The sequence below is a fragment of the Schistocerca nitens genome, chromosome 2 (genome assembly GCF_023898315.1).
Source record: "Schistocerca nitens isolate TAMUIC-IGC-003100 chromosome 2, iqSchNite1.1, whole genome shotgun sequence".
In the NCBI taxonomy this organism is placed as follows: domain Eukaryota; kingdom Metazoa; phylum Arthropoda; class Insecta; order Orthoptera; family Acrididae; genus Schistocerca; species Schistocerca nitens.
In genome coordinates this window covers 609113035-609138309 of record NC_064615.1, presented here as the reverse complement: position 1 = coordinate 609138309, position 25275 = coordinate 609113035, and the positions used below count along the sequence as shown (strand labels likewise).

General features: G+C 40.9%; 1 protein-coding gene across 1 annotated transcript in view; it reads left to right on the top strand.

Moving 5' to 3' along the window:
- Positions 1-25275, top strand: part of LOC126236690 (N-sulphoglucosamine sulphohydrolase) — a 107761-nt gene that overhangs the window by 33364 nt on the left and 49122 nt on the right. The window contains exons 5-6 of the mRNA XM_049946182.1: positions 2202-2440; positions 19908-20027. Coding sequence (XP_049802139.1) covers positions 2202-2440; positions 19908-20027 — 359 coding nt within the window. The remainder of the gene's footprint in view (positions 1-2201; positions 2441-19907; positions 20028-25275) is intronic.

Genomic DNA, 25275 nt, shown 5'->3' with positions numbered 1-25275 from the left:
CATCTGAGCCTGTTTGAGCAAGAGTCAATATTAAGGGTGAACATAAACTTATAACTGGGTTCTTCTACATATTACCAGACTCACCCTCTAATGTAACTGAAGATATCAGTGAAATCTTCAACTCACTGACACATATATTCCTCAGTTGTACTGTCATCATTGGTATTAACTTTAATCACCCAAAAATCAATAAGGACAATCACAGTTTGGTAAGTGGTAGATGTGACAAGACTCCTGTGAAATAATACTAAATGCTTTCTCTGACAGTTTTGTAGAAGAAATAGGTTGAGAGCCCATACGAGATGGAAAATACACTGATGAGCCACAATATTGTGCCCACTGCTCATTCTAAGATTGAATGTCATCAGGTGGCATTGCAGGCACTTGCCATAAGGAAAGTACAGGGTGGACATAAAGTCCGGGAACATGTTCAATTATTTATTGCACAAGAACCAAACATTGTACAGCTATCATACATATGTTATTTTGAAGAGAAACCCTGAAAGTTTTCTTTCATGTATACCACCACAGCGTAGTTTTATAATTTGACAATAGTCAGTGCTAGTTGCAAACATGGCGAGTTGAGGTGCAGAGCGAGCTTTCTGTGTGTTGGAATTTGACAAAAACAAGTGTGCTACAGCTGTTTAACAGATGTTTAGAACCTATTACAGGAAGAAGTCACCAACAAGGAAGACCATTTACCACTGGCACAACAAATTCGTTACAATGGATTTTTGTCAAACTCTAACACACAGAAAGCTTGCTCTGCACCTGAACCCACCATTTTTTCGACTAGTGCTGACTATTGGTGAATTACCAAACTATGCCTGTGGTGGTATACATGAAAAAAAACTTTCAGAGTTTCTCTTCAAAATGACATATGTATGATATATGTACAATGTTTGGTTCTTGTGCAATAAATAACTGAAAGTGTTCCCAGACTTTATGTAAGCCCTGTATATAATCACAGCAAAGACTGGAGACTATGTATCTAGATGTAGATATCCATATGTGCCCCTAATTATCCAAACACTCTCATGAAGCAGATACAAAGAAAAACTCCTCCCCCCCCCCCTTTTCCCATATTACCAAATGTCATCCTGAACTGGATCAACTTAAGCAACTTTAGCACATCCTGCAACTACCTTCCATCATTTCCAAAAACCTTTCCACCACTCCCAAAGATGTATTCCACCATTGACCCATCCTACAAAATACTGTTGCTGTTTGGATCATATTTCTGTGGAAGACCCAGGTGTTAGATTTGTCCCATGCACTCACCCAGTCACCTAGCACATCCTGTTCCAGCATCTACACAGGTGTACCCTACCCAATTGGAGAGTCATCTGATAGACCAACTCTACTGGTACTTATGCACATCCTTTTATGTGGGTGTGACCATAAACCAAATGTCCACCAAAATGAATGGTCACAGTCAAATTGTGGCCATGAGTAACATGGCTCTGAGCATACTTGCTCAACTCCAGTGTCTGCATCACAACATTTGCTATGTGGATCTCCCCACCCTCTGCCATCCCCAGATAACTTCTCTGTATCACATATAGGGTAATATATCATTTGGTCTTTCAGTCCTCCTGCCTTCAATATGTGCAAGCTCCTGTCTTAAATCCACCTCCACACCTGGCTCATGCCTGCCACTTCTTTATTCCACAGTCACAGTGTAATTTCTGTGGTTTCTCTCTTCCTATGTCGTAACTCCCTACCTCCCCCTCCCCTTCCCTCCCTCCACCCTTCCACCACTTCGTTATAGTCATGTGGAAACCTTCCATCCCTATGCCAATAATAGGCTCACTGGTGGCACATTTCTGTCCCATTCCCTTGCTGCCCCTCCCTCCCAGCCTCTCCTCTGTGTACCTCATCCTTTCCTTCCACCTGTTTCTTGCTCCTTTGCAGCACAGTTTAGGTGTCCAGGGCATTGTAGTTTTGTGTGTGTGTGTGTGTGTGTGTGTGTGTGTGTGTGTGCGTGCGTGCACACGCTTGTGCTTGTTTGTTAGTTCTAAAGGAGTACAGTGTCTGAAAGCTCAGCAGTGATTTCCTTGTTTTTGCACCTGTTGCCCTCTCAACATCTCATCTATGCAGTGAATGGTTAACTGTACTCCTTTCATTGTTTGGTTTCCATGCAGGACTTTTTGTTAATAATTTTAATACCACATTAAAATTTGTCAAATTTTTCCTTGCAGGCCATTCTTTTTGTATGTGGCTTTCCATGATCCTCATCGTTGTGGTCATAGTACACCACAATATGGCGCATTTTGTGAAAAGTTTGGAAATTCTGAACCTGGCATGGGTACAATTCCTGACTGGTCACCAATATATTATCAACCAGATCAAGTTACAGTTCCATATTTTGTACAGGATTCTACTGCTGCTCGTGAGGATATTGCAGCCCAGTACACAACTATTTCTCGCCTAGACCAAGGTACAGCTTTGTTACAGTTACAGTACTTTCTAATTAAGATAAGAATCATTTATTGTTGCAGAAACCAGAACAGCCATTGCATCACTTTGTATAACATTTGTTACTTCTTCTTCTTTTCTCTCTATCTGTAGTATGAAATATGAGAGTAGAAATAGTCAGAGTAAACAGACTTAAAGTAAATTCCGCTCACAGATTAGGCCTTGGACCTGTTCCAACTGACTGACTGCAGCCTATACGGCAATACGAGGAGCAATCTATGATCATGGGACACATGATCAGCATGTCAGCAAACCTTCCAGATGTTATTGTCAGTAGATGAATCCTGATGATGCTGGTGCTGCTTCTTTATTGAAGCAGCTCTTCATCTGACCTCACAAGGGCTGAGTGGCCCCTTTATGAGACCTGACTACTTCAGGGAAAATTTGAGGAAGTACTGGAAATTGAAACTAGGTCCTTTTGCTTCAAAGGCAGCAACACTAACAATTAAATTAAGACCTTCAAATTATCATGACATGGCTGTATGATACACCATTTCAACCTGTATGATCAGATCAACACTATGGTTTGAGTACTTTATTGAGCTGTGAATGCAGAACGTCATGTCATAACTTTAAGGGCCAATGCAGTTCCTTACTAATTGGGATACACTCAGAATGCTAGCAAATATACATAAGTCATATTTTACTTATTTAGAAGCATATTTGTTATGAACATGTATATCAAGTGTAACATGTCATCAGAAATTGAAGCACAGGTAAAGAAATCTCTAACAGTGAACTAAAGGAGGATTCCAGAAAAGCTTATAAAAACAATTATGTCTCTAATAAGTGCATCAAGATACAGAGCTATGTTAAAATATGCGTGGCAAAGACATGCTTACTAAGTTGATATTCCTCTTGCATTATTTGATAATTTGATCACTGTGGGTTTGATGTGCACAAACACTGAAAATGGTGTAGCATATGTACATGTTGCCCTTGTCAAATGTGCCATTCTTCTGTGTTTTAATCATAATGAATGAAAGAAGAAAGTATGACAATCTTCTATTTTGGAAAATATGATTCTGTATGTAATGCATGTATTAACATATTTTTTTTTTCAAGCATATCTTTAGCTGAAACTTCCTGGCAGTTCAAAACTGTATGTCAGATTGGGACTCAAACCCATGACCTTTGCTTTTCATGAGAAAGGGATCTACCAAGTACACTTCCCAAGGAAGACTCATAACCCATTCTCATAGCTTTATTTCCACTAGTACCTCGTCTCCTAGTTTTAAACTTGAAAGAAGTTCATCAGCATAACTTTCAGGAATAGCTGTCCTGGAAGTTTCACTCCATGTAGTCTCAAATCAGTGTACACTCTGCTTCAGAGTGAAAATACGTTCTGGGAATGCTCCTCCATGGTGTGGCTAAGGCATGTCTCCACTGTTCCTTTCTTCCAGGGGTGCTAGTACTACAATTTATGCTAAAGGACTTCTGTGAAACATGGAAGACAGGAGATGGGGTATTGGCAGAAGTAAAGCTGTGAGCATGGATTGTGTGTCATGCTTGGGCAGCTCAGTTGGTAGAGCACATTCCCATGAAAAGCAAAGATCCTGGATTTGAGTCCTGGTCTGATGCACAGTTTTAATCTGCCAGGAAGTTTCATATCAGTGCACATTCCTCTGCAGTGTGAAAATTCATTCTGGAAATCTTTAGTTTTAGCCACATAATACCTCATTTATATCTATTATGAATCTGCTGGTCATAATTGTCTGTTACAGTGAACTATTCCTCAGCATGGTTTTTTATTCTTTATACATCAAACATTAATTATACCCATTTTCAGATAAGCAACCTTCAAGTGTGGTAGAAAAGCTATATCTTCAAAATTAAAAACTATTGTTTTTCAGTTATTGGCTCCTCATGCTTAGGTACTTTCCTTGTTAGAAGTGTACCGAGCGAGGTGGCGCAGTGGTTAGACACTGGACTCGCATTCGGGAGGACGACGGTTCAATCCCGCGTCCGGCCATCCTGATTTAGGTTTTCCGTGATTTTCCTAAATCGCTCCAGGCAAATGCCGGGATGGTTCCTTTGAAAGGGCACGGCCGACATCCTTCCCTAATCCGATGAGACCGATGACCTCGCTGTCTGGTCTCCTTCCTCAAACAACCCAACCCAACCCCAACCTTGTTAGAAGTGTCTTGCATAGTGTTATTTTGAAGACACGTGAGCTAGCTTGTTTTGCATATTCTCATTTCCTGCTGTCTTAAGGAATTATCTTCTGTGCAATGCAGACTACAAAAAATAAGTAAGAAAATTGTATAAAGTAGGCAGCCACACATCTTTCACAGGCTGGTTTAAGAAGCCCAGAATTCTTTCAGTCACTCCTCAGTACATTTCTCCATAATGGTATTAGTTGCTATCAATTTTGATAAAGTTATTCAAAATGCTGTATATGTAAGAGTAATTGATCATTTTAGCTCATAATTTTCTGTCAAACATACAGATTGATTTTAGAAATGGTTTAACAAATGAAAATGCTATGTTTGATTGTGTTGATCACAAAATACTAGTACAGAAGTACAGAAGGTTTGTCTCATACTTTATGAACAAGCAGTAAAAGACCATTGTCAACAGTAATGAGAATGGCTATGACATAGAGTCTGATGGGGGGGGGGGGGGGGGATGGTTAAGTGTAGGTGCCTAAGGAGTCAAATAGCACTGTTCGAGATATAAGTTCATGGCTTGTAGAAAATAAACTGATGTTAAATCACACTAAGACACAGTTTTTATATTTTTTTAACACATAATTCAACTAAAACTGAAATGCTGATTATGAAGGATGGGTACGTAAGCTGTCATGAAATCTTGTTCAAAAATTGAATGCTGCTATATTTACCATTAGAACAGCATCTGCAATAAGTGACAGTCCAACACAAAAATTAGTTTACTTCACTTATTTTCATTTGCATATGACATATGGCATTATATTCTGGGGTAACTTTTTTGGTTCTGAACTGGGCAGCTCAAGCACTGTGTAGTGTAAGATTGTGAACCTCTTCTTGATGCCTGTTCAGGAGTCTGGACATGGTGATATTGGTCTCAAAATACATATTTTCTTTAATGTCATTTGCTATTAACAAATTAGCAGCTTTTGCTCAGTTAATACTAGGCATAAATCCAATCTGCATTTGGGTTGTTCCTTTTGACCCACGTGCAGCAAGGCAACCAGTATCCTGTGGTGTCCATTTTCAGTAAGCTGCCAAAAGAATTACAAAAATTTTGACAGTAATCAATGCACTTTCAAGTCTAAACTAAAGAATTTCCTCATGGCTCATACTCCTATCCTGTTTATGAGGTCCTGGAATATGTTTGCACATGATTCATGTAGAAAATCGAGGATGAAATGTAACAATATTATGAAAAGTACAGTTGCTACTCACCATATATTGGAGCTGCTGAGTTGCAGATAGACACAACAAAAAGATTGTTGGCAAGTGAGCTTTTGGCCAACAAAACCTTTGTCGAAAACAGGCAACATAGACAGACACACACACACACACATACAAACAAACACACACACACACACACACACACACACACACACACACACTCAAACGCAACTTGCACACAAATGACCATAGTCTCTCTCCACCCTGTTTTCTTTCTACTCCCACCTTGGGGTACCACCATCCACCACCTCTACAACAAATTCCAAACCTTCAACCTCCCCCATGTACCCTCATAGCTGACAAACCCTGTCTCGCAAATCTGCTATATTTATTACACCTCCAAAACTCCAACCACCATACTGAATCCAGAACCTAAACAGACCCAAAACACAGTAATGAACCTTTCTTCCAGAAGCCTTAGCCCCACAGAAATATCAGTCCTTTCCAAAGGCCTCACTTTTTGTCCCATTCCCAAATTCAATTATGCAGGAATTGTTAAAGATATCTCCTTCTCCTGGTCCCTAAGGTGTAAACACTTTTTCACCACAAGCGCTACCAGTCAGGCTCAAACAAAGACAAATGTTGAACCCTGCCTGACTCAGTTCACTCCTCCTTCCAACAGTGATCCAACCCCCCCCCCCCCCGCCCCCTGCCCCCAAATCACCCCTTGTTAACTTTCCAGAATTTCTTAGCCTCAAACCTTACCTCACCATTATTCCACAAATCCCTCAACATGCAGACTAACCTTACATCTGCAGAAAGAACTGCAGTCCACCATGTAAAAAGTGATCCTGACTGTATAACCCCACCTGTAGACAAAAGCTCCACCACAGTTGTTTTGAACCACAAACATTAGCTGCCAGAAGGACTCCGCCAGCTGTCAGATACATCCCCCTACAAACCTCACCCCAATGACCCCATTCCAGAAATCCAGCAGGATCTCCAATCACTCAAATCCTTAAGCCCATCCCAGGACCTCTCCCCAGAATCTATTTCTCTGCTCACCCCTATCACTCCTCACACTCCTACCTTTTACATGCTTCCTAGAGTCCAGAAACCCAACCATCCAGGACTCCCCATTGTGGCTCGTTACTATGCCCCCACTGAGAGAATCTCTGCTCTTGTAGACCAACACCTTCAACCTATTACCCAGAACCTAACCTCCTATATAAAAGATACCAACCATTTCCTGCACCAATTCTCCACAGTTCCTGTCCCTTTACCACACTGTGCCCTGCTCATCACTATTGATGCCACCTCCCTTTAAACTAACATTGTAATAACCTTGCCCTTACCACAGCTGAACACTACCTTTCCCAATGACTGATGGATTCTAATCCAAAAACCTCCTTCCTAGTCAACACGACCAACTATATCCGCATCCGCAATTACTTCTCCTTCAAAAGCATTACCTACAAATAAATCAAGGGCACAGTGACGGGTACCCACATGGCACTATCCTATTCCAACCTATTCATGGTCCATCTAGAGGAATCCTTCCTAAACACTCAGAATCCTAATCCCCTCACCTGGTTCATTCACTGATGACATCTTTGCGATCTGGATCAAGGATGAGGATACATTATCCCCATTCCTCCAGAACCTCAACAGCTTCTTCCCCAATTGCTTCACCTGGTCCTATGGAACCCAAAAAGCCACCTTCCTAGATGTTGACCCCAATCTAAAAGCTGGCTTCATCAGTACCTACTAACCATCAGCAATACCTCCACTTCGGCAGCTGCCATCTGTTCCATACCAAGAAGTCCCTTCCTTACAGCCTAGCCACCTGTGGTTGTTGCTTCTGCAGTGATGAGCGGTCCCTCTTTAAGTATACTGAGGGTCTCACTGAAGCCGTCATAGACCATAATTATCCTCCCAACATTGTACAAAAACAAATCTCCCGTGCCTTATCTTTCCAGTCTCCCACCACCTCCCAAAGTATCACTGTCTGGCCACAGAGGAGCATTCCCCTTGCAACTCAGTACCATCCACGACTGGAGCAACTGAATTACTCGTACATTCTCTGCCAGGGTTTTGACTACCTCTCGTCATGCCCTGAAATGAGAAATGTCCTGCCCACTTCCTTCTCACCCCTCCCACAGTGTTATTCTGCCATTCACCGAACCATCACAATATACTTGTCCATTCCTACGCAACCCCTGCTCCCAATCCTCTACCTCATGGCTCATGCCCCTGTAACAGACCTAGATGCAAGACCTGTCCCATACATCCTCCTACCACCACCTACTCCAGTCCGGGCACAAACATCACCTATTCCATTAAAGGCAGGGCTACCTGTGAACCCAGTCATGTGATCCACAAGCTAAGCTGCAACCACTGTGCTGCATCTTATGTGGGCATGACAACCAACAAGCTGTCTGTCAACTTGAAGGCCACTGACAAACTGTGGCCAAGAAACAAGTCAACCACCCTGTTGCAGAGAATGCTCTCTGCCCAACATGACATTCTTCATTTCAGTGTCTGCTTCACACCCTGTGCCATATGGATCCTTCCCACCAAAACCAGCTTTACTGTATTGTGCAGATGGGAACTTTCCCTGCAATATATCCTACATTCGCATAACCCTCCTGGCCTCAACCTTTGTTAGTCATTGTCCCCACCCATTCAGCCCCTTCCCTGTTCCCATTCCAGAATACACAGCCCTCATTCCATCATTGCACCAACTCTTATTACTTGTCTCCTTTTCCGCTAACTCCCCCTCACCCCTGCCCTCTGTCTAACCTCCCGACTGCACACAGCTGCCCTACCATCTCTCCACCTCATCCCTGTGTGCTCTCCAACAGCACTTCACTGTCCCCCACCCCTACCATACATCTCTCCCCCTCCCTACCCCAGCCTCCTCCTTACCCCCACCCAGTTGCCACTCCCATCATGCACTGGTGCTGCTGCTCGCAATGTGGCTTCAGTTGCCAGATACTGTAGTCATGTCAAGTAGAATTTGTTTGTGTGTGTGTGTGTTTTTGATGAAGGTCTTGCTGGCCAAAACTTATTTGTGACAGTCTTTTTGTTGTGCCTATCTGTGACTCAGCATCTCCGCTATATGGTGAGTGGCAAGTTTCCTTCCATAATATTGTTACATTCCATCGTGGATTTTCCATTGTTTGATTTCTGTTCAAGCTATAAATAGCCTTTTGATCCCTGTGTTTTATCCCTACTACTACCAGAATTTCAAAGAAAGTATTCCAGTCAACATTGTCAAAAGTTTTCTTTAATCTACAAATGATGTAATGCAGGTTTGCCTTTCCTTAACTTATCTTGGAAAAGAAGTCAGAAGTCATAGGGTGTTCTGACATATCTGTGGACTCCAGACTGATCTTCCCTGAGGTAAGGAACTAGCAGTTTTTCCAGTCTTCTGTAAAGAATTCATGAAAGTATTTTGCAACAATGACATATTAAACTGTTAGGTCAGTAATATTCATACCTGTCAGCACCTGATTTCTTTGGAATTGGAATTATTATATTCCTCTGAGGGTATTTCACCTGTCTCATACGTCTTGCACACTAGATGGAAGAGTTTTGTCGTGGCTGTCTGTCTCAAGGCTAGCAGTAGTTCTGACAGAATGTCTTCTACTCCTGGGGCCTTCTTTCAATGTAGGTCTTTCAGTGCTCTGTCAAATTCTTCTTGCAGTATTGTATCTACCATCTCATCTTCATCTACATCTTCTTCCATTTCTATAATGTTGACATGAAGTACATATTTCTTGGTTAGACCCTCTGTATACTCCTTCCACCTTTCCCTTCTTTGCATAGGACTGATTTTCCATTTGAGCTCTTGAGACTCATACAGCTGCTTCTCTTTTCTCCAAAGGTGCCTTTAATTTTACTACAGGTGGAATCTGTCTTTCCCCTTGTGAAGTATGCTTCTAAATCCTCATATTTGACCTCTAGCCACTCCTGCTTAACCATTTTGCACTTCTTGCCAATTTTATATTTTAGAAATTTGTATTCCCTGCATTTTTGTATTTTCTCCTTTCATCAGTTAAATCCAATATCTCCTGTGTTATCCAAGGATTTCTACCATCATAACGACTGGGAGAGTGGTGTGCCGACCACATGCCCCTCCTATCCACATCCTCAACTGAGGATAACACGGTGGTCGAATGGTCCCGATGGGCCACTTGTGGCCTGAAGACGGAATGCTTTATCCAAGGATTTCTACTAGGCCTTGTCTCTTTACTTATTTGATCTTCTGCTGCCTTCACTGTGTCATTTCTCAAAACTACCCATTCATCTTCTACTCTATACCTTTCCCCTGTTGTTGTCAGTCATTGCCTGATGCTTCCTCCTCTGAAAATCTCAACAACCTCTGGTTCTTTCAATTTATCCATGCCCCACTTCCTTAACTTCCTACCTTTTGACAACTTCTTCAGCTTTAATCTACAGTTCATAACCAATACATTGTGGTCAGAGTCAACATCTGCCCCTGGAAATGTCCTAAAATTTAAAATATGGTTCTAAAATCTCTGTATTTCTATTACATAATCAGTCTGATACCTTTCAGTGTCTCCAGGCCTCTGCCACATATTAAACCTTCTTTCCTGTTTCTTAAACCAAGTGTTACCAATGATTACATAATGCTCTGTGGAAAACTCAATCAGGCAGCTTCCTCTTTCATTCCTTTCCCTCAGTCCATGTTCACCTACTATTTTTCCTTCTTTTCCTTTTCCTACAATCAAATTTCAGTCCCTAATCATATTTAAATTTTTTTCTCCCTTAATTATCTGATAATTTCTTTTAGTAATGTAGGAAAAGACAGATTGCTACTTGCAGCAAAGAAGGCATGTTAAGTTGCAGACAGTTGTAATTAAAGGACACTTACATAAAGCTTTCAGCCACAGCCTTTATCAGTTAAAGAGAGACAAACACCATTCATACACACAAGCAATCACACCTCATGCACACATGACCGCCAACTCCAGAATGTCGGGCCGGAATCCAGCTGTCATGTGGGATGCAGGCAGCAATCTGGAGGGGTTGGGAAGGGGAAGGGATAGTAGTGTACAGGTGGGGACAGAGACAAATGCTGTCTGGTGAAATTTACAGGGACTAGAATGCCAATGGGCACAGTGTCAGGAGGTTGTGGGACATGGAGGTGGGGAAGAAAGGAGAGGAGCAGGGGAAGACAGGCAGATGCATTGGCAGAGGGTGGGAAAATCAACGGGGTGGGAGATGAGAATGGGGAGGAGATGATAGGACAGAGGGGAGTGGAAACTGTTGGTGGATGGAGTGGGGTCAGTAGTTACCATAGCCTGAGGCTGGGATAATTATGGGAGCAGAGAATGTGTTATAAGGATAACTCCCATCTGTGCAGTTCAGAGAAGCTGGTGGTGGAGAGAAGGATCTAGATGGCTCAGGTAGTGAAGCAGCCATTGAAATCAAATGTATTATGTTCAGCTGCATGTTGTGCCACAGTGTGGTCTACTTTGCTCTTAGCCACAGTTTGGCAATGGCCATTCATCCTGGCGGACAGCTAGTAGTTGGTAGTCATACCAATAGAAAAAGCAGCAGAGCTGGTAAATGACATGGCTGTTTTTACAGGTGGCCCAACCCCTGATGGGGTTTTGATTTGATTTGATTTGATTTTTTATTGGTCCAGTTTTATCATACAGGGTGAAAAGTATTTAAACCGACAAACTCTGGGAGGTTGTAGGGGACTTCAAAACAATTATTTTCCCCTAATGTCATTTTTTCCTATGAGGAGTATTTAAAACGGTAGAGGAAGATTTCCCTGATGGCAAATTAATTAAACCAACAAACACTTTTTCATTTTTTTACAACCAAGAGACAACACATTAACACCACCCAATTTTAATTACAGTAGATTTTCAAAAATGCCTCCATTGACATGTAAACAAAGTTTACACCATCGGATCATGTTCTGTCTGACACGGGCAAAAACCCCAGGAGTCTCTTGAATTGTTCCTGCTGTGCTACTATCCAGGCTACCAGATCCTCTTCTGATGCAACAGGAGTTGTGTAAACAAGGTTGCGCATCTCTCCCCACACAAAGGTCCAGAGGGGACATATCTGGGGATTGAGCAGGTCATGGTACAGGACCATCTCTGCCAGTCCATGTGTTTGGGAACCGTCGGTCCAGGAATTGACACACACGACGACTGAAATGTGCTAGCGTCCCATCATGTTGGAACCACATGCATTGTCTTGTAGGGAGCGGGATGTCTTCCAGCAATTCTGGCAATGCTCTGACAAGAAAATTGTAATAGTGCCTGCCATTTAATGGCCTAGGTAGCAGATATGGCGCAATTAAACAGTCCCCAACAACACTGACTCACACATTAACGAAGAACCGCACTTAATGTTGATCAATCCGCTGTGCGGCTCGCCCATTGTGGTGCGCTACGTAGTACGCACCAACCGCATCAGTGTACTCACTCCAGGTGTATCGCTCCATTAGTAAACAGAGACAATGCACTACTACACTGGTGGACAGCAGTTGCCTACAACTGAAGAGCGTAATAAGCCCTCAAACAACTAAAGATCGTAATACGGCCTCTAACAACTGAAGAGTGTAATACAGCCTCCACCGGTTTAAATAATCCTCATAGGACAAAATGACATTAGGGAAAATATTTGTTTTGATGTCCCCTACAACCTCCCAGAGTTTGTCGGTTTAAATACTTTTCACCCTGTATAGCACAAATTGCACAATTGATATTGGACAGGTCAAAGATGAGTTACAATAATACATAGTATTAGCAAAATAGTAGGCAAATTAAAATTAGGTACCTATTAAAATTAATTTAGTTACTTATTCAGAAATACTCTGACAGAATAGAAACAGTGCTTTATTAGAAATACCTTTAGTTTAGCTTTAATTATTGGATGAGTAGTATTTTTTATTTCCTCTGGTATCTTATTGTGTAGTATTACACAAATGTTAATTATGCTCCTCTGATAGGTGGTTTTTCTGTGATATTTTTGATGTATATTTGATTCCCTTCTGGTACTATAGTTGTGTACATTTTTGTTCTGTATCAGTTTGCCTGTTTTCAGGAGGTAGTCCCTAGTGAACAAGATAGTTTCATAAATGAATAAACTTGGAACATTTAGAACACCAAGCTCAGTAAAATGGGATTTACAGGACTCCATCTTTTTAAGGCCACAAATTATTCTTAAACCTTTTTTTTGCATTCTAAAAACCTTTACACTGTGAGTTGAGTATCCTCAGAAAATGATCCCATATTGGATTAGTGAGTGGAACTGTGCATAGTACGCTTGCAGTACTGTTGTTTTGCTTGTTGTAGCCTTTAAAATTCTTAGGTCATAGCATACAGATGATAGTTTTCTACACAAGTTATTTATATGTGTGTCTCATTTTAAGTCTTGCTGAACCCAAAGACCCAAGAATTTTGTGACATTTACATTTTCTAGGGGATCATTTTTTAATTGGGCTTGAATAGACATTTGATTAGTTGGAGGAATTAAGTGAAAATCGACACACACCGTTTTTTCAGTATTTGTAATGAGTTTGTTTTCTGTGAACCACTCAGAAAGTCTTTTCATAGAACTTTCTGCTGTGGAGTGCAAAGTTTCTGGACTGGATCCAGTGAGTGTCATCGACAAACAGGATAGTTTTTGTGGCACTCATAGATTCAACTAAGTTGTTCACATAAATCAAGAAGAGTAGTGGACCTAAATTGAGCCCTGTGGTACACCATATTTTATTGGTAATTCTCTAGAAAGAAAGGATTTGTTTCTTGTTTTATTCATTTTGTTGAATTCATACTGAAGTGATACTTTCTGCCTGCGGTTTTTTAGGTATGAACACAACCAGCTATGTGCTACACCTCTTACTCCTTGTCTTTCTAATTTTTCGACCTGTGACAGAGCTGGAATAGGAAGTGCTGGATGGGTGGCTTGGACAGGTTTTGCACCTGGGTCTTCCACAGGGATATGATCCTTGTGGCAAGGGGTTGGGATTAGGAGTGGCATAGGGATGAACTAGGATGTTGTGGAGGTTGGGTGAGTGACGAACACCACTTTAGGAGTGGTGAGAAGTATCTCAGGTAGGATGTCCCTCATTTCAGGGCATGAAGATAGATAATCAAAGCCCTGGTGAAGGATGGTGTCCAGTTGTTCCAGTCCAGGATGGTGCTGGGTGATGAATGAGACACTCCTTTGTAGCTGGTTCTTGGTTTGGTGGGAGAAATGGGGATGTGAGGGGAAATGATACTGGAGATCTTTTTGTGGGATGGGTCTGTGGGATAGTGCCTGTCTGTGAAGGCCTTGGTGAAGCCCTCAGCCAAGGGAATTTTTGTCACTGCAGATATGCTGTCCCCTTGTGGCTAGTCAGTATGGGAGGAATATTTAGGTGTGAAAGGGATGACAGCTGTCAAAATGGGGGTACTGTTGGTGGTTGGTCAGTTTAATGTGGACAGAGGTGCGGATGGAGCCATCAGAGAGGAGGAGGTTAACATCTAGGAATGTGGCAGGCTGGGTTGAGGAGCGCCACATGAAGTGAATGGGAGAGAAGGTGTTGAGGTTGTGAAGGAACAAAGATAGGGTTTCTTTACCCTGAGTCCACACCATGAAGAAATCATCAATGAACCTGTGTCAGACAAGGGGTTTGGTGTTTTGGGAGGCTAGGAAGGTCTCCTCTAGACAAAATAAAAAAAGGTTGGCATTGGAGGGTGCCATGTGGGTGCCCATGGCTGTGCCGCAGACTGGTTTATATACCTCCCCTTCAAAGGAGAAGTAGTTGTAGGTTAGGATAAAGTTAGTAAGTTGTATGAGGAATGAGGTAGTGGATCTGGAGTCTGAAAGGCATTGGGAAGGGTAGTGTTTAATAGTGCTAAGACCATGTGCATGAGGGATGTTGGTGTGTAGGGAGGTGAAGTCAACAGTGATGAGTGGGGATCCAGGAGGTATAGAGGTGGGGATGGTGGAGAAAGTGGTTGGTGTCTTTGATGTAGGAGGCTAGATTATGGGCAATTGGTTGGAGGTGTTGGTCAATGAGGGCTGAAATTCTTTCAGTGGGGACACAATAACCAGGGACAATGGGGCATCCAGGATTGTTGGGTTTGTGGATTTTCCAGAGCATGTAAAAGATGTGTGTGTGGGGTGTCATATGGGTTAGGAAGGAAATGGATTTAGGGGAGATGTTCTGGGAAGGGCCTACGGCTTTGAGCAAGGACTAAAGTTGTGTTGGACTTCTGGGATGGGATCTCTGTGGCAGAATTTACAGGTGGTGGAGTCAGATAATTGATGGAGGCCTTCTGCCAGGTAGTCACTGTGATTCATAACAACAGTGGTGGGACCTTTGTCCACAGGTAGGATGATTAGGTCAGGATTTATTTTAGGTTGTGTATGGCTGTTATTTCCTCTATTGAAAAGTTGGTGTTCTGAGGAATGGACTTGGGGGGAAGGACAGCGAGGCTAAGTTGGAGGTAAGGAATTCTTGGAAGGTGACCAGCAAGTGTTTTTTTTTTTTTTTAATCAAGTCATACATTTCTTCAATCTGTTCAGCATCATCTGAAGAGCAAGTTGGCATATAAACTTGTACTACTGTGGTGGGTGTGGGCTTTGTGTCTATCTTGGCTACAAAAATGCTGTTCATAGTAGCTTACCTGAATCCCTATTTTCTTATTCATTATTAAACCTAGTCCTGCTTTACTCCTATTTGATTTTGTACTTATAGCCCTGTATTCAACTGACCAGAAGTCCTGTTTTGCTTGGTATTGAACTCACTGATTCCCACTATATTTAACTTTAGCTCATCCATTTTCCAATTATATTTTCTAACCTACCTGCACGATTAAGAGGTCTAAAATTCCATGCTCCTACCCATAGAATGCCAGTTTTGTTTCTCCTGATGATGACATCCTCCTGAGCAGTCCCCGTATGGAGATCTGAATGGGGGACAATTTTACCTCCATAATATTTTACCCAAGGTGATACCATTATCATTTAACCATACAGTAGAGCTGAGCTGCATGCCCTTTCGGAAAATTAGAGCTGTAGCTTCCCCTTGCTTTCAGTTGTTCACCGTATCAATACAGGAAGGCCATTCTGGTTAATGTCACAAGGCCAGCTCAGTCAATCATCCAGACTGTCGCCCCTGCAACTACTGAAAAGGATGCAGCCTCCCTTCAGGAACCATATGTTTGCCTGACTGCTCAACAGATACCCTTCCATTGTGGTTGCACCTACAGTACAGCTATGTGTATCACTGAGGCATGTAAGCCTACCCACCAATGGCAAGGTCCATGGTTCATGGGAGGGGGGTGGGGAGGGGGGGGGGGGAGGGAGGAATTGTAAATTGACTATTTGACAGGTAGGAATATTCAGAGTGAACTGTTGTATACTTCCATTATATGTAGATGACTGTTCTTCTTGGGCAAGCATTTAAGTGACTATGTGTGTGGTCTGCTAGCAGTTGGAAATAGATTAGATATGTAATATAACTATGAAAGCAGCATATTTTATCAATGTAGTGGATTTCTTGGTAGTATTGCCATGTTCAATTTAGTCCATGGAAGGATGGAGGATGGGATAAGATCTGAAATACTTTGCCAATGAGCTCTTTGATGATAATCAGTGCGGTGTTCCTTTAGCTTGGTGAGAACTGTTCAGTGGCTGAAACCAAAGGCACACAATTCTCTGTTGTGTTTCAGTTGCCTCTAGGCATCACAGGAGAAGCATCATGTTATGGCTGTGGCTTCTGTATGGTCTGACAGTGTGGCTCATTAATTACCATCAGTAAATTATCTCAGCTCTACTCTTCCCAGCTCTCAGTCATGGGGTTAATTTTAAAGGGCTCTTTGTCATGTGATAATAGGAAAGAAATATCAGAAATATTAGAGCTGATATACTGATATGATATGGCATAAGTCATCTGTAGCCAAAACCTTCCTTTAATTTATGAGATGAGATGCAGCCACAAGCCAGGCAGAAGTGCATATATGTCAGCATCTTATACAGATAGGTAGTTTGTAGGCAGAATTACTGCAGATCAAGAAAGATAAATTACTAAATAAGCTCACATTTTTAAAGAAATTTTGAGGAATACATTGTTTTAAAATTTCTGAAATTGTCATTACACATCAGTTCTCACAGAGAGAAACTACTAAATGAACAAAGCTTTCCTGTGTGAAAAAACACAGAACATACCTAGTAAGTCTGACATTGCTGAACTTATTTGTGGCCAAAAAGCTGGATGTGATAAATGGAAGAAAGTTATGTTTAAGACACTAGATCCAACATGAGCCTCTTCAGTCAATAAAATAATAAATTCCATTATCTTCATCAGGAGATTTAAAGAAACAACTTTAAGCTGGACACTCGTGGAAAGTGGTCCATCACCCTGGGTAATGATTCTAGATGTTTTGCCACAAGGAGTTCAATTAACCTATCCCACCCTGAGGAAGAAACTAATAGTTCTGAAAACTAGAATTTTTTGTTGGTATATACTTTATTATTATTATTATTATTATTATTATTATTATTATTACTATTACTATTCAGTTTATTGCTAGCCAACCATTTTGTCTCCATGGTTTATAATTTTCACAGGTGAATTTCGTTTTGATACAATGAAGAACAAGACACAACCAGAATGAAAACAAGTTGACCAGTTTACAATATTGTGAAACGAAACTCAAACTTCAGTAAGATGAAAGTATCTGGTTTTAAGTATGAAGTTTAGCAAAATGTAGTGTGATACTTGAATTCGATCCTCTCAATCCTGCTTTGAATGCTGTAATATTTTTTAAGCAATTTTAATTAATGCATGAAGAATTGTATTTATGAGTTACATGAACACCTTTTGTACCCCTCTAGAAGTAATTCATTCTCCTATCATGGGGAGCATCCCACAGTTTGAGAAGCTCTGTGGTAGAATTTTAAAATTATGAGATAGAATTGCTGACCAGTGCTCATCTTCGAGAGAAAAAATTGTTAACACTGCTGATAAATTCAATAAGGGTACAATCGTAGGTTTCAGAACTATTAATTCCTGAATCAGGGAGGAAAGAGGGGTGGACAGGTCACTCATACCCCAGGATGAGATGGTCCCAGTTGTTGTGAGGACAAGGGAAGACAAAGATAAAGCAGTAGGTTTTAGAGAGATTAGGATATCAATGATATTACATCAATAAGCACTGTGCCAGCTTTAGTTCAGAAACGAGATGAAATGAAGTGATTGTATAACATTATTTGCTGGGAGACCATGTCTGGGGCAAGACAGTGATGAAAATGAGATGAAATGAGTAGGAAAACACAAATACCTAGTCCCCAAACAAAGAACATCTTCAGTCCATCTAGGTATTGAACCCGGGACCCTGTGAATTAGAGGCAACAGTGGTAATGACTAAACCATGAGCTGTGAACAATCAGAGGTGATGAGGACAGAGTAAGAAGTAAAGATGGATTAAGAGGAAGAGAAAGGAAATGAATAGTGCAATTAAAAGCTAAGAAGGAGCTAGGAAATAACCAATTTGGGAAGGGAGGGGGGTGGGGAGGAGAGTTAAAATTGACAAATTAAAAATTAATAAAGAAAATTATTAAATAATTCATAATAAATAAAAACTAATAATAATGAAAAAAGTAATAATAATCACAAAAGATGTATGGTAATGAACTTTAAGTCGAGGGCGATGTCAGGATATGACGATTTGTTGGAAAGCAGTTCCCTGTTCTAGAGTTCAGGGTATCCGGTATGGGATGACATAATCCAAATAGCCCATGTCATGTAAGAAGCATTAGAGCCTTAAGTTATGCTGTAGAACATGTTAGAGTTAGGGATTAGGTGACTCCAAGTTGGACAGTTCTTCTATGCTTATTCATGCACTCAGCCATTTTGGTGGTGTTCACTTCTATACAAAATGCTGTTCAATAGGCACATGCTAGTTGGTAAACAACAAACATGGTTTTGCAAGTTGCTTTGCTTTTGATACTGTAGGATTAATGAAAGGTTCTGCAGTATGTACATGGTTGTGGATGGATGCATGGGGGAGATTTTGCAGTGAGAACAATAACAAGGGTACAAAACTCAGGCTAAATATAATGATCTGAGAATGTTGAGACAGGCACAAGGAGTTTGAGGGAGCTTGTGTACTTGTGTAATAGAGCTTTACTTTCAAAAGGAAAATGTGACAAGCAACTGAAGTAGTAAGTTAACTGGAAACATGAACCATTGTAACAGTTACTCTTTTCTCTCCTCATCTACCAAAAGTAGTCACCCTATAGGCTGCCAGTACAGCTTTTGAGATTTCCACGTTAAATACCACCAAAGGTGCAAACCCCACTGTGCCAATTTAACAGCTGCTGGGCATAATAGTAACTACATCAAGTCATGGTGGCAACTTTCCCCTAATTTGACATTGTCACCTAACGATCTTCAAATAAGAATTTCCTTCAGTAAAAATGTGTTTCCATCCTTCTCACTCCTGATACGGTGTAATATCCTTGTGATTTAATAACATGGGTAGGGAGAGACATAGTACTGAAGCTGAACTGATTTAGTAATGTGTGCAACATGTGGTTCAGTTTATGTGATATGTGACAAACTTGGAAGAATTTTAATGAAATCAGCAACTGATCGTTTCTGTTATTATAATTTTAAAGTATGAGTGTATCTGTTACATAAAATATGTTTATTTTACTTTTAGTTTACTTTAATTATATTCTGCTTCATAATAGCTGACTTGATTAATAAAGATACTTACTACATAATAATGCCTTTTGAGTAGTGAATTTCATTAACAATATGTAGAATTAATTTATTGCAACATAAATTCTTATTGAGGATATGTATTGGGATAATTAAAGCTCAAACTTTACATTCAAAATTTGCAAGTGCTATATTAATTAGTGTTTAGCTAACCCTAAGGAATTTGTAAGCTAATGTATATCATCTTATACTGTGTGACTCTGGAAACAAAGAGTAGTATGATATCATATTTTTTAATCAATAACATTCACATATTTATATATGAAAATGCAGCTTTTTGCAGAAAAGCTGTTGTAGTTCATATGTGGAAAATTTCTGCATAGGTGTTGGTCTAGTATTGAAAGAACTCAAAGATGCAGGTTTTGAAGACAATACACTTGTTATATATTCTTCTGATAATGGAATTCCATTTCCAAGTGGACGCACAAATCTGTATGATCCTGGTAAGTTGGAAATTTAGTATTTATATATTATCTTCAAAAGCTCTGTTACTGTTAGTGCATATTTTTTACAATAAGTGGAGCAAGAGATATATATATATATATATATATATATATATATATATATATATATATATATATATATAATAAAAAAATAAAAAACAAGAATGGAAGCACCATGAAGGGGAAGATGATGATGATGATGATGGTGATGTTGTTTGGTTTGTGGGGCACTCAGCTGCAGGGTCCAAATTTTTACACAGCCCAACTTTTTGTACACAGTCCAATCTAGCCACTGTAATGAATGATGATGATGATGATGGTGATGATGATGATGATGATGATGAAATGATGAGGACATCACAAACACCCAGTCCACAGCCAGAGAAAATCCCCAACCTGGCCGGGAATTGAACCCAGGACCCCATGATCCATGAAGCGGAAGAGAAAATGAAGTAAAACCTCATGAATTGAGAGAGTATGTGATGTTATTTCAGTGTTTACTGTATCAAGTCAAATTTAGATAGAACTTTGCAGAGCGAGCCACTTATCCATATGACCCTTGGGGCATGGATGCATGCACTGATTTGTTTGGTATTGGTGTCATAAAGCCATAGTATCCTTTCCCGAGGTAAGCTGGCCCACAACTTTTGTAACTATAGTCGAGTTGCTATACGAAGTGCTGTTGCTAGCTTTCAGCTGCATACTGTTACTGGCTGCAGCTGAAAACAATAGTAATCTCTATTGCTGTGACAACACTGAAACATTGGCACAGAGATGTTTACAGAAATGTGTTATGTGATTGGTTGAGGTAGGAATGTGAAGCACCAAGTCCACTACATCTTAGTTAGTTAGTGTCATGTTCTGTGGATCATTTGTACAATTAATAGTAATGGTGCGGAAAGAGTCATTTTACATTCACATTGCACTTTCATATCCAAATATGGGTACATGCTGATCTTAAACAGATACGTACAAGACGTCATGGTTGAGAACCATGTATTATTCTTACAGTACATTTCTGAGCAATGAACACTCTCTTTAAGTTGAGTTACTCCAGAACATTATTCCACAAAATTTTATTGAGTGAGAATACACTAAATATGTCAACGTACTGATTTGTCTCTCCCCAAGATTTGTAATGATTCGAAGTACAAATTTGGCTCAACTAAGTTGTTTTAGGAGTTCCAAAATGTGTTTTTTTCCAGTTTAAATTCTCATCAATATGTACACTAGAAATGACATTTCCATCCTAGATATTATTTCTTCACCAAGTGTTACACTTAACATTAGTGTAGTACTACTAGATGTGCAAAAATGAATACAGTGTGCCTTTTTGAAATTGAGAATGAGACAATTCACAGAAAATCATTCAGTATTCACAGAAAACTATTCACTAATGCTTTTAAGGACATTATTTACCATTTCTTCTGTTGCTGTGTGTATGTTTTGACAGATTACAGTACTAGTGTTATACACAAAAACAACTAATTCTGCTTGTTGTGTATTAGACAGAATGTCTTTTACATGTATAAGAAACAATAGTTGACCTAAGATAGAGTCTTGTGGAACCCCAGAATGATTTCTCCCCAGTTGGAAACTTACATTGGCTGAATTATTAAGTATAACTTTCTGTATTGTTTTGGTTATAATAGAGGGAAACATTCCACGTAGGAAAAATGTATCTAAAAACAAAGATGATGTGACTTACCAAATGAAAGTGCTCGCAGGTCGACAGACACACAAACAAACACAAACATACGCACAAAATTCAAGCTTTCGCAACAAACTGTTGCCTCATCAGGAAAGAGGGAAGGAGAGGGAAAGACGAAAGGATGTGGGTTTTAAGGGAGATGGTAAGGAGTCATTCCAATCCCGGGAGCGGAAAGACTTACCTTAGGGGGAAAAAAGGACGGGTATACACTCGCACACACACACATATCCATCCACACATATACAGACACAAGCAGAGGTCTGCTTGTGTCTGTATATGTGTGGATGGATATGTGTGTGTGTGCGAGTGTATACCCGTCCTTTTTTCCCCCTAAGGTAAGTCTTTCCGCTCCCGGGATTGGAATGACTCCTTACCCTCTCCCTTAAAACCCACATCCTTTCGTCTTTCCCTCTCCTTCCCTCTTTCCTGATGAGGCAACAGTTTGTTGCGAAAGCTTGAATTTTGTGTGTATGTTTGTGTTTGTTTGTGTGTCTGTCGACCTGCCAGCACTTTCATTTGGTAAGTCACATCATCTTTGTTTTTAGATACATTTCTGTATTGTTTTAATGATGAAATCTCCTTGGGTGATCAACCAAGTGAAGGAGCCATCATCATCATCATCATAATCATCATCATCTTTACCTGAAGATGATGAGTACGATACTCACTGAGATATTGCAACAAGACATTGCCACCATTCAGCTGATCACCTGGGAAGATAACATTGTAATTTGGCAGTGAAGCCTACACTCACATATGCATTGATGTAGTTAGATGTGAAATTATTCTTTGGTTTTCTATACAATAAATTCCATACAGCCTCAGTTTATCCAGGACAATATTGTGATCAACACAGTCAAATGAGTTAGAAAGGTCACGGAAAATACCGACTGGTGCTATTTTGCCACTTAGTGCTGGTAAAATGTGGCAACTGAATGTGCAAATGGCATCCTTGGTTGAGCAACTCTTCTGAAATCCAAACTGTGGTTTACTGAGGATATTATTCTTGCTCAGGTGGGATATTATTCTAGAATACATGAACTTCTCAAAATCTCCTATCAGATTTTTCCAAATCAGATTTATAAGAGGGATTTAACAATGGCATATTTCAATATCTGTGAAAAAATGACCTGGGTTAGTAATGCATTACATATTTCAGAAAATTCAATGCTTATTATATGGGAACAAGTCTTTAGCATTCTGTTGGAAATCCCATTGAATTCAGACTTTCTTTTATTTTTGAGAGAATATATAATTTTCTTCATTTCAGTAGGAGAAGTAGGCGAGACATCCATATGATTGAACTGCGTGTAAGTTTCCTGTTGAACATACATCTGTGAGGGATCTTCTTACACTGACTTGACTTTAGTCTTTGATAGTCTGGATGTGAAGTTGTCTGAACTGAGGTCTCAGTTGATGTCTGAGATGGTCCCACCCATGTTCTGTCAGGGACAGATCTGAGGATGTTGTGGGCCACAGCAGTAACTCAGCATTACACAGACAGTTCATAGAGAACATGGCATGTGTGGATGAGCATTTTCCTGTTGAAAAACATCACCACAATGCTGCTGCAAGAGAGGTAACACATGAGTACCAGGATGTATGTTACATATCATTGTGCTTTCAGAATCCTATCAGTCACTTCCAACCCTGACCTGAAGTCATATACAATGCTCCTGACAACATAATGTCAGGAGTAACACTGCTGTGCAACTCCAAAACATCAGATGAATCAGACCGCTCCCCGGTCACTGCCATACTAGCCGGTGATGTTCTTCCAGGATAGATAGAACTGCAATTCATTGCTGAACACAGTGCAGTGCTGTTTATCAGCAGTCTATGCTTCCCTGTCACAGCACCACTCCAAACAGTCATTTGTGTTGTGATGTTAACAGCAGCCTAATCATGGGACAATAATGTCCTAGTCCGGATGCTGCTAGTCTCTGACAAATGATGCGCGATGGCACATTATGTTGCAGGGAGTCTATTGTAGCCCCAGGTGGTCACTTGTGCAACAACTAACCATACAGGTGTGGACCACAGATTGCCGCATCCTCCAACTGCAGGCAATGCTACCACAGAGATGGTACACAGACAGCTCCATAATAATATGAACAGCCCGGATTGTTTTCAGCCATCTTCTTGCTATCACCACAGCATTGAACAGCCCCAGCTGTGCCATTGGCAGTGTGCATATCACAGTGTACAGAGATGGGATTGTGGGCATCTCTTCCCATCCATGAGATGACATGCCTGCTGTATGCAAGCCTGTATTCTTCCATAGGTTGGTATTTAGGGCACCACCCAGCCACTCCTCAGCAATGTGCTTAGTGTGTGCTCACCATGTCTATCACTGAGATGGTTGAGGATCAATCATTGTCATGTCCAAGTTATCAGACCATCATCGAGTGCCTGCTCCATGCCACATTGCAGGACTTCACCTCTGGCCCATCCTCCAGCTCACCATTGACCACACAGGGCTCTCACCTTGCTGAATGTCATCTATGATTGTCCTGGCCTCTCACCTAACTGGATGCCATCTGTGATTGTCCAAAGCTGTTGCCTCTTTGGCTGTCACCGCCATGTCCAGGACTCCTGCTTTACTGGGCACAATCTTCGACAGTCCATGGCTGTCATCTCGCTGGACACATATGTGACTGTCTCAGACTGCCATCTCACTGGACACTGTTTCTGACCATCCAGGACCACTATCTTCCTAGACAGCATCTCTGGCCATCCAGGACTGCCGTCTTGCTAGATACTGACTCAGACCATTCAGGGCTACTGTCTTGCTAGACGCCGTCTCCAACCATCCAGAACTGCCATCTTGCTAGACACCATCTTTGACCATCTAGGACTGCAATCTCACTGGATGTCATCTCTGACCACCCAGGACTGTCATCTCACTGGATGCCAACTCCAACCATCTAGCACTGCAGTCATGGCTTCACAACAGGCTTTGCCATCTCTTCTTATGGGGGAGGTCACATGTGCTACAACCAACCATACAGGCATGGGCTGTGGGTTGCCAAATCCTCAACCTGCAGGCAACACTACCATGGGAGAATGTATACAGACAGCCTGATAACAATATAAAGAGCTTGGACTGATTTTTATCAAACTTCCTGCTTTTATCACAGCATTGGGCGGTGCCGGTTGGGCTGCTGGTACTGTGCATGTTGTTGTACACAGTGCTGCAATCACAAGCATGTATTCCCATCTGTGAGATTACATGCTTGTTGTATTCTTTCAACAGGCAGGTATTTAGGACAACTGGCTGATAACTGGCAGTGTAACTTTAAATGCGAACATTTTTAGGTTAGGCTTTACCGTGACTGTTACTGACATTAAATGAAAAATAAGTTCACTGTTACCAGTCACCGTTTTATTCATTTCCACGACGCGTTTCGAAGGTTTAAACCTCCATCATCGGGTGGATTTACATTAGTAAGTATTACATTTGTGTGTGTGTTGTGTTACGATTTTTGGAGGAACTTGTGGCACTGCCTAGTAGAGAAACGAGACACTATTTCAGAA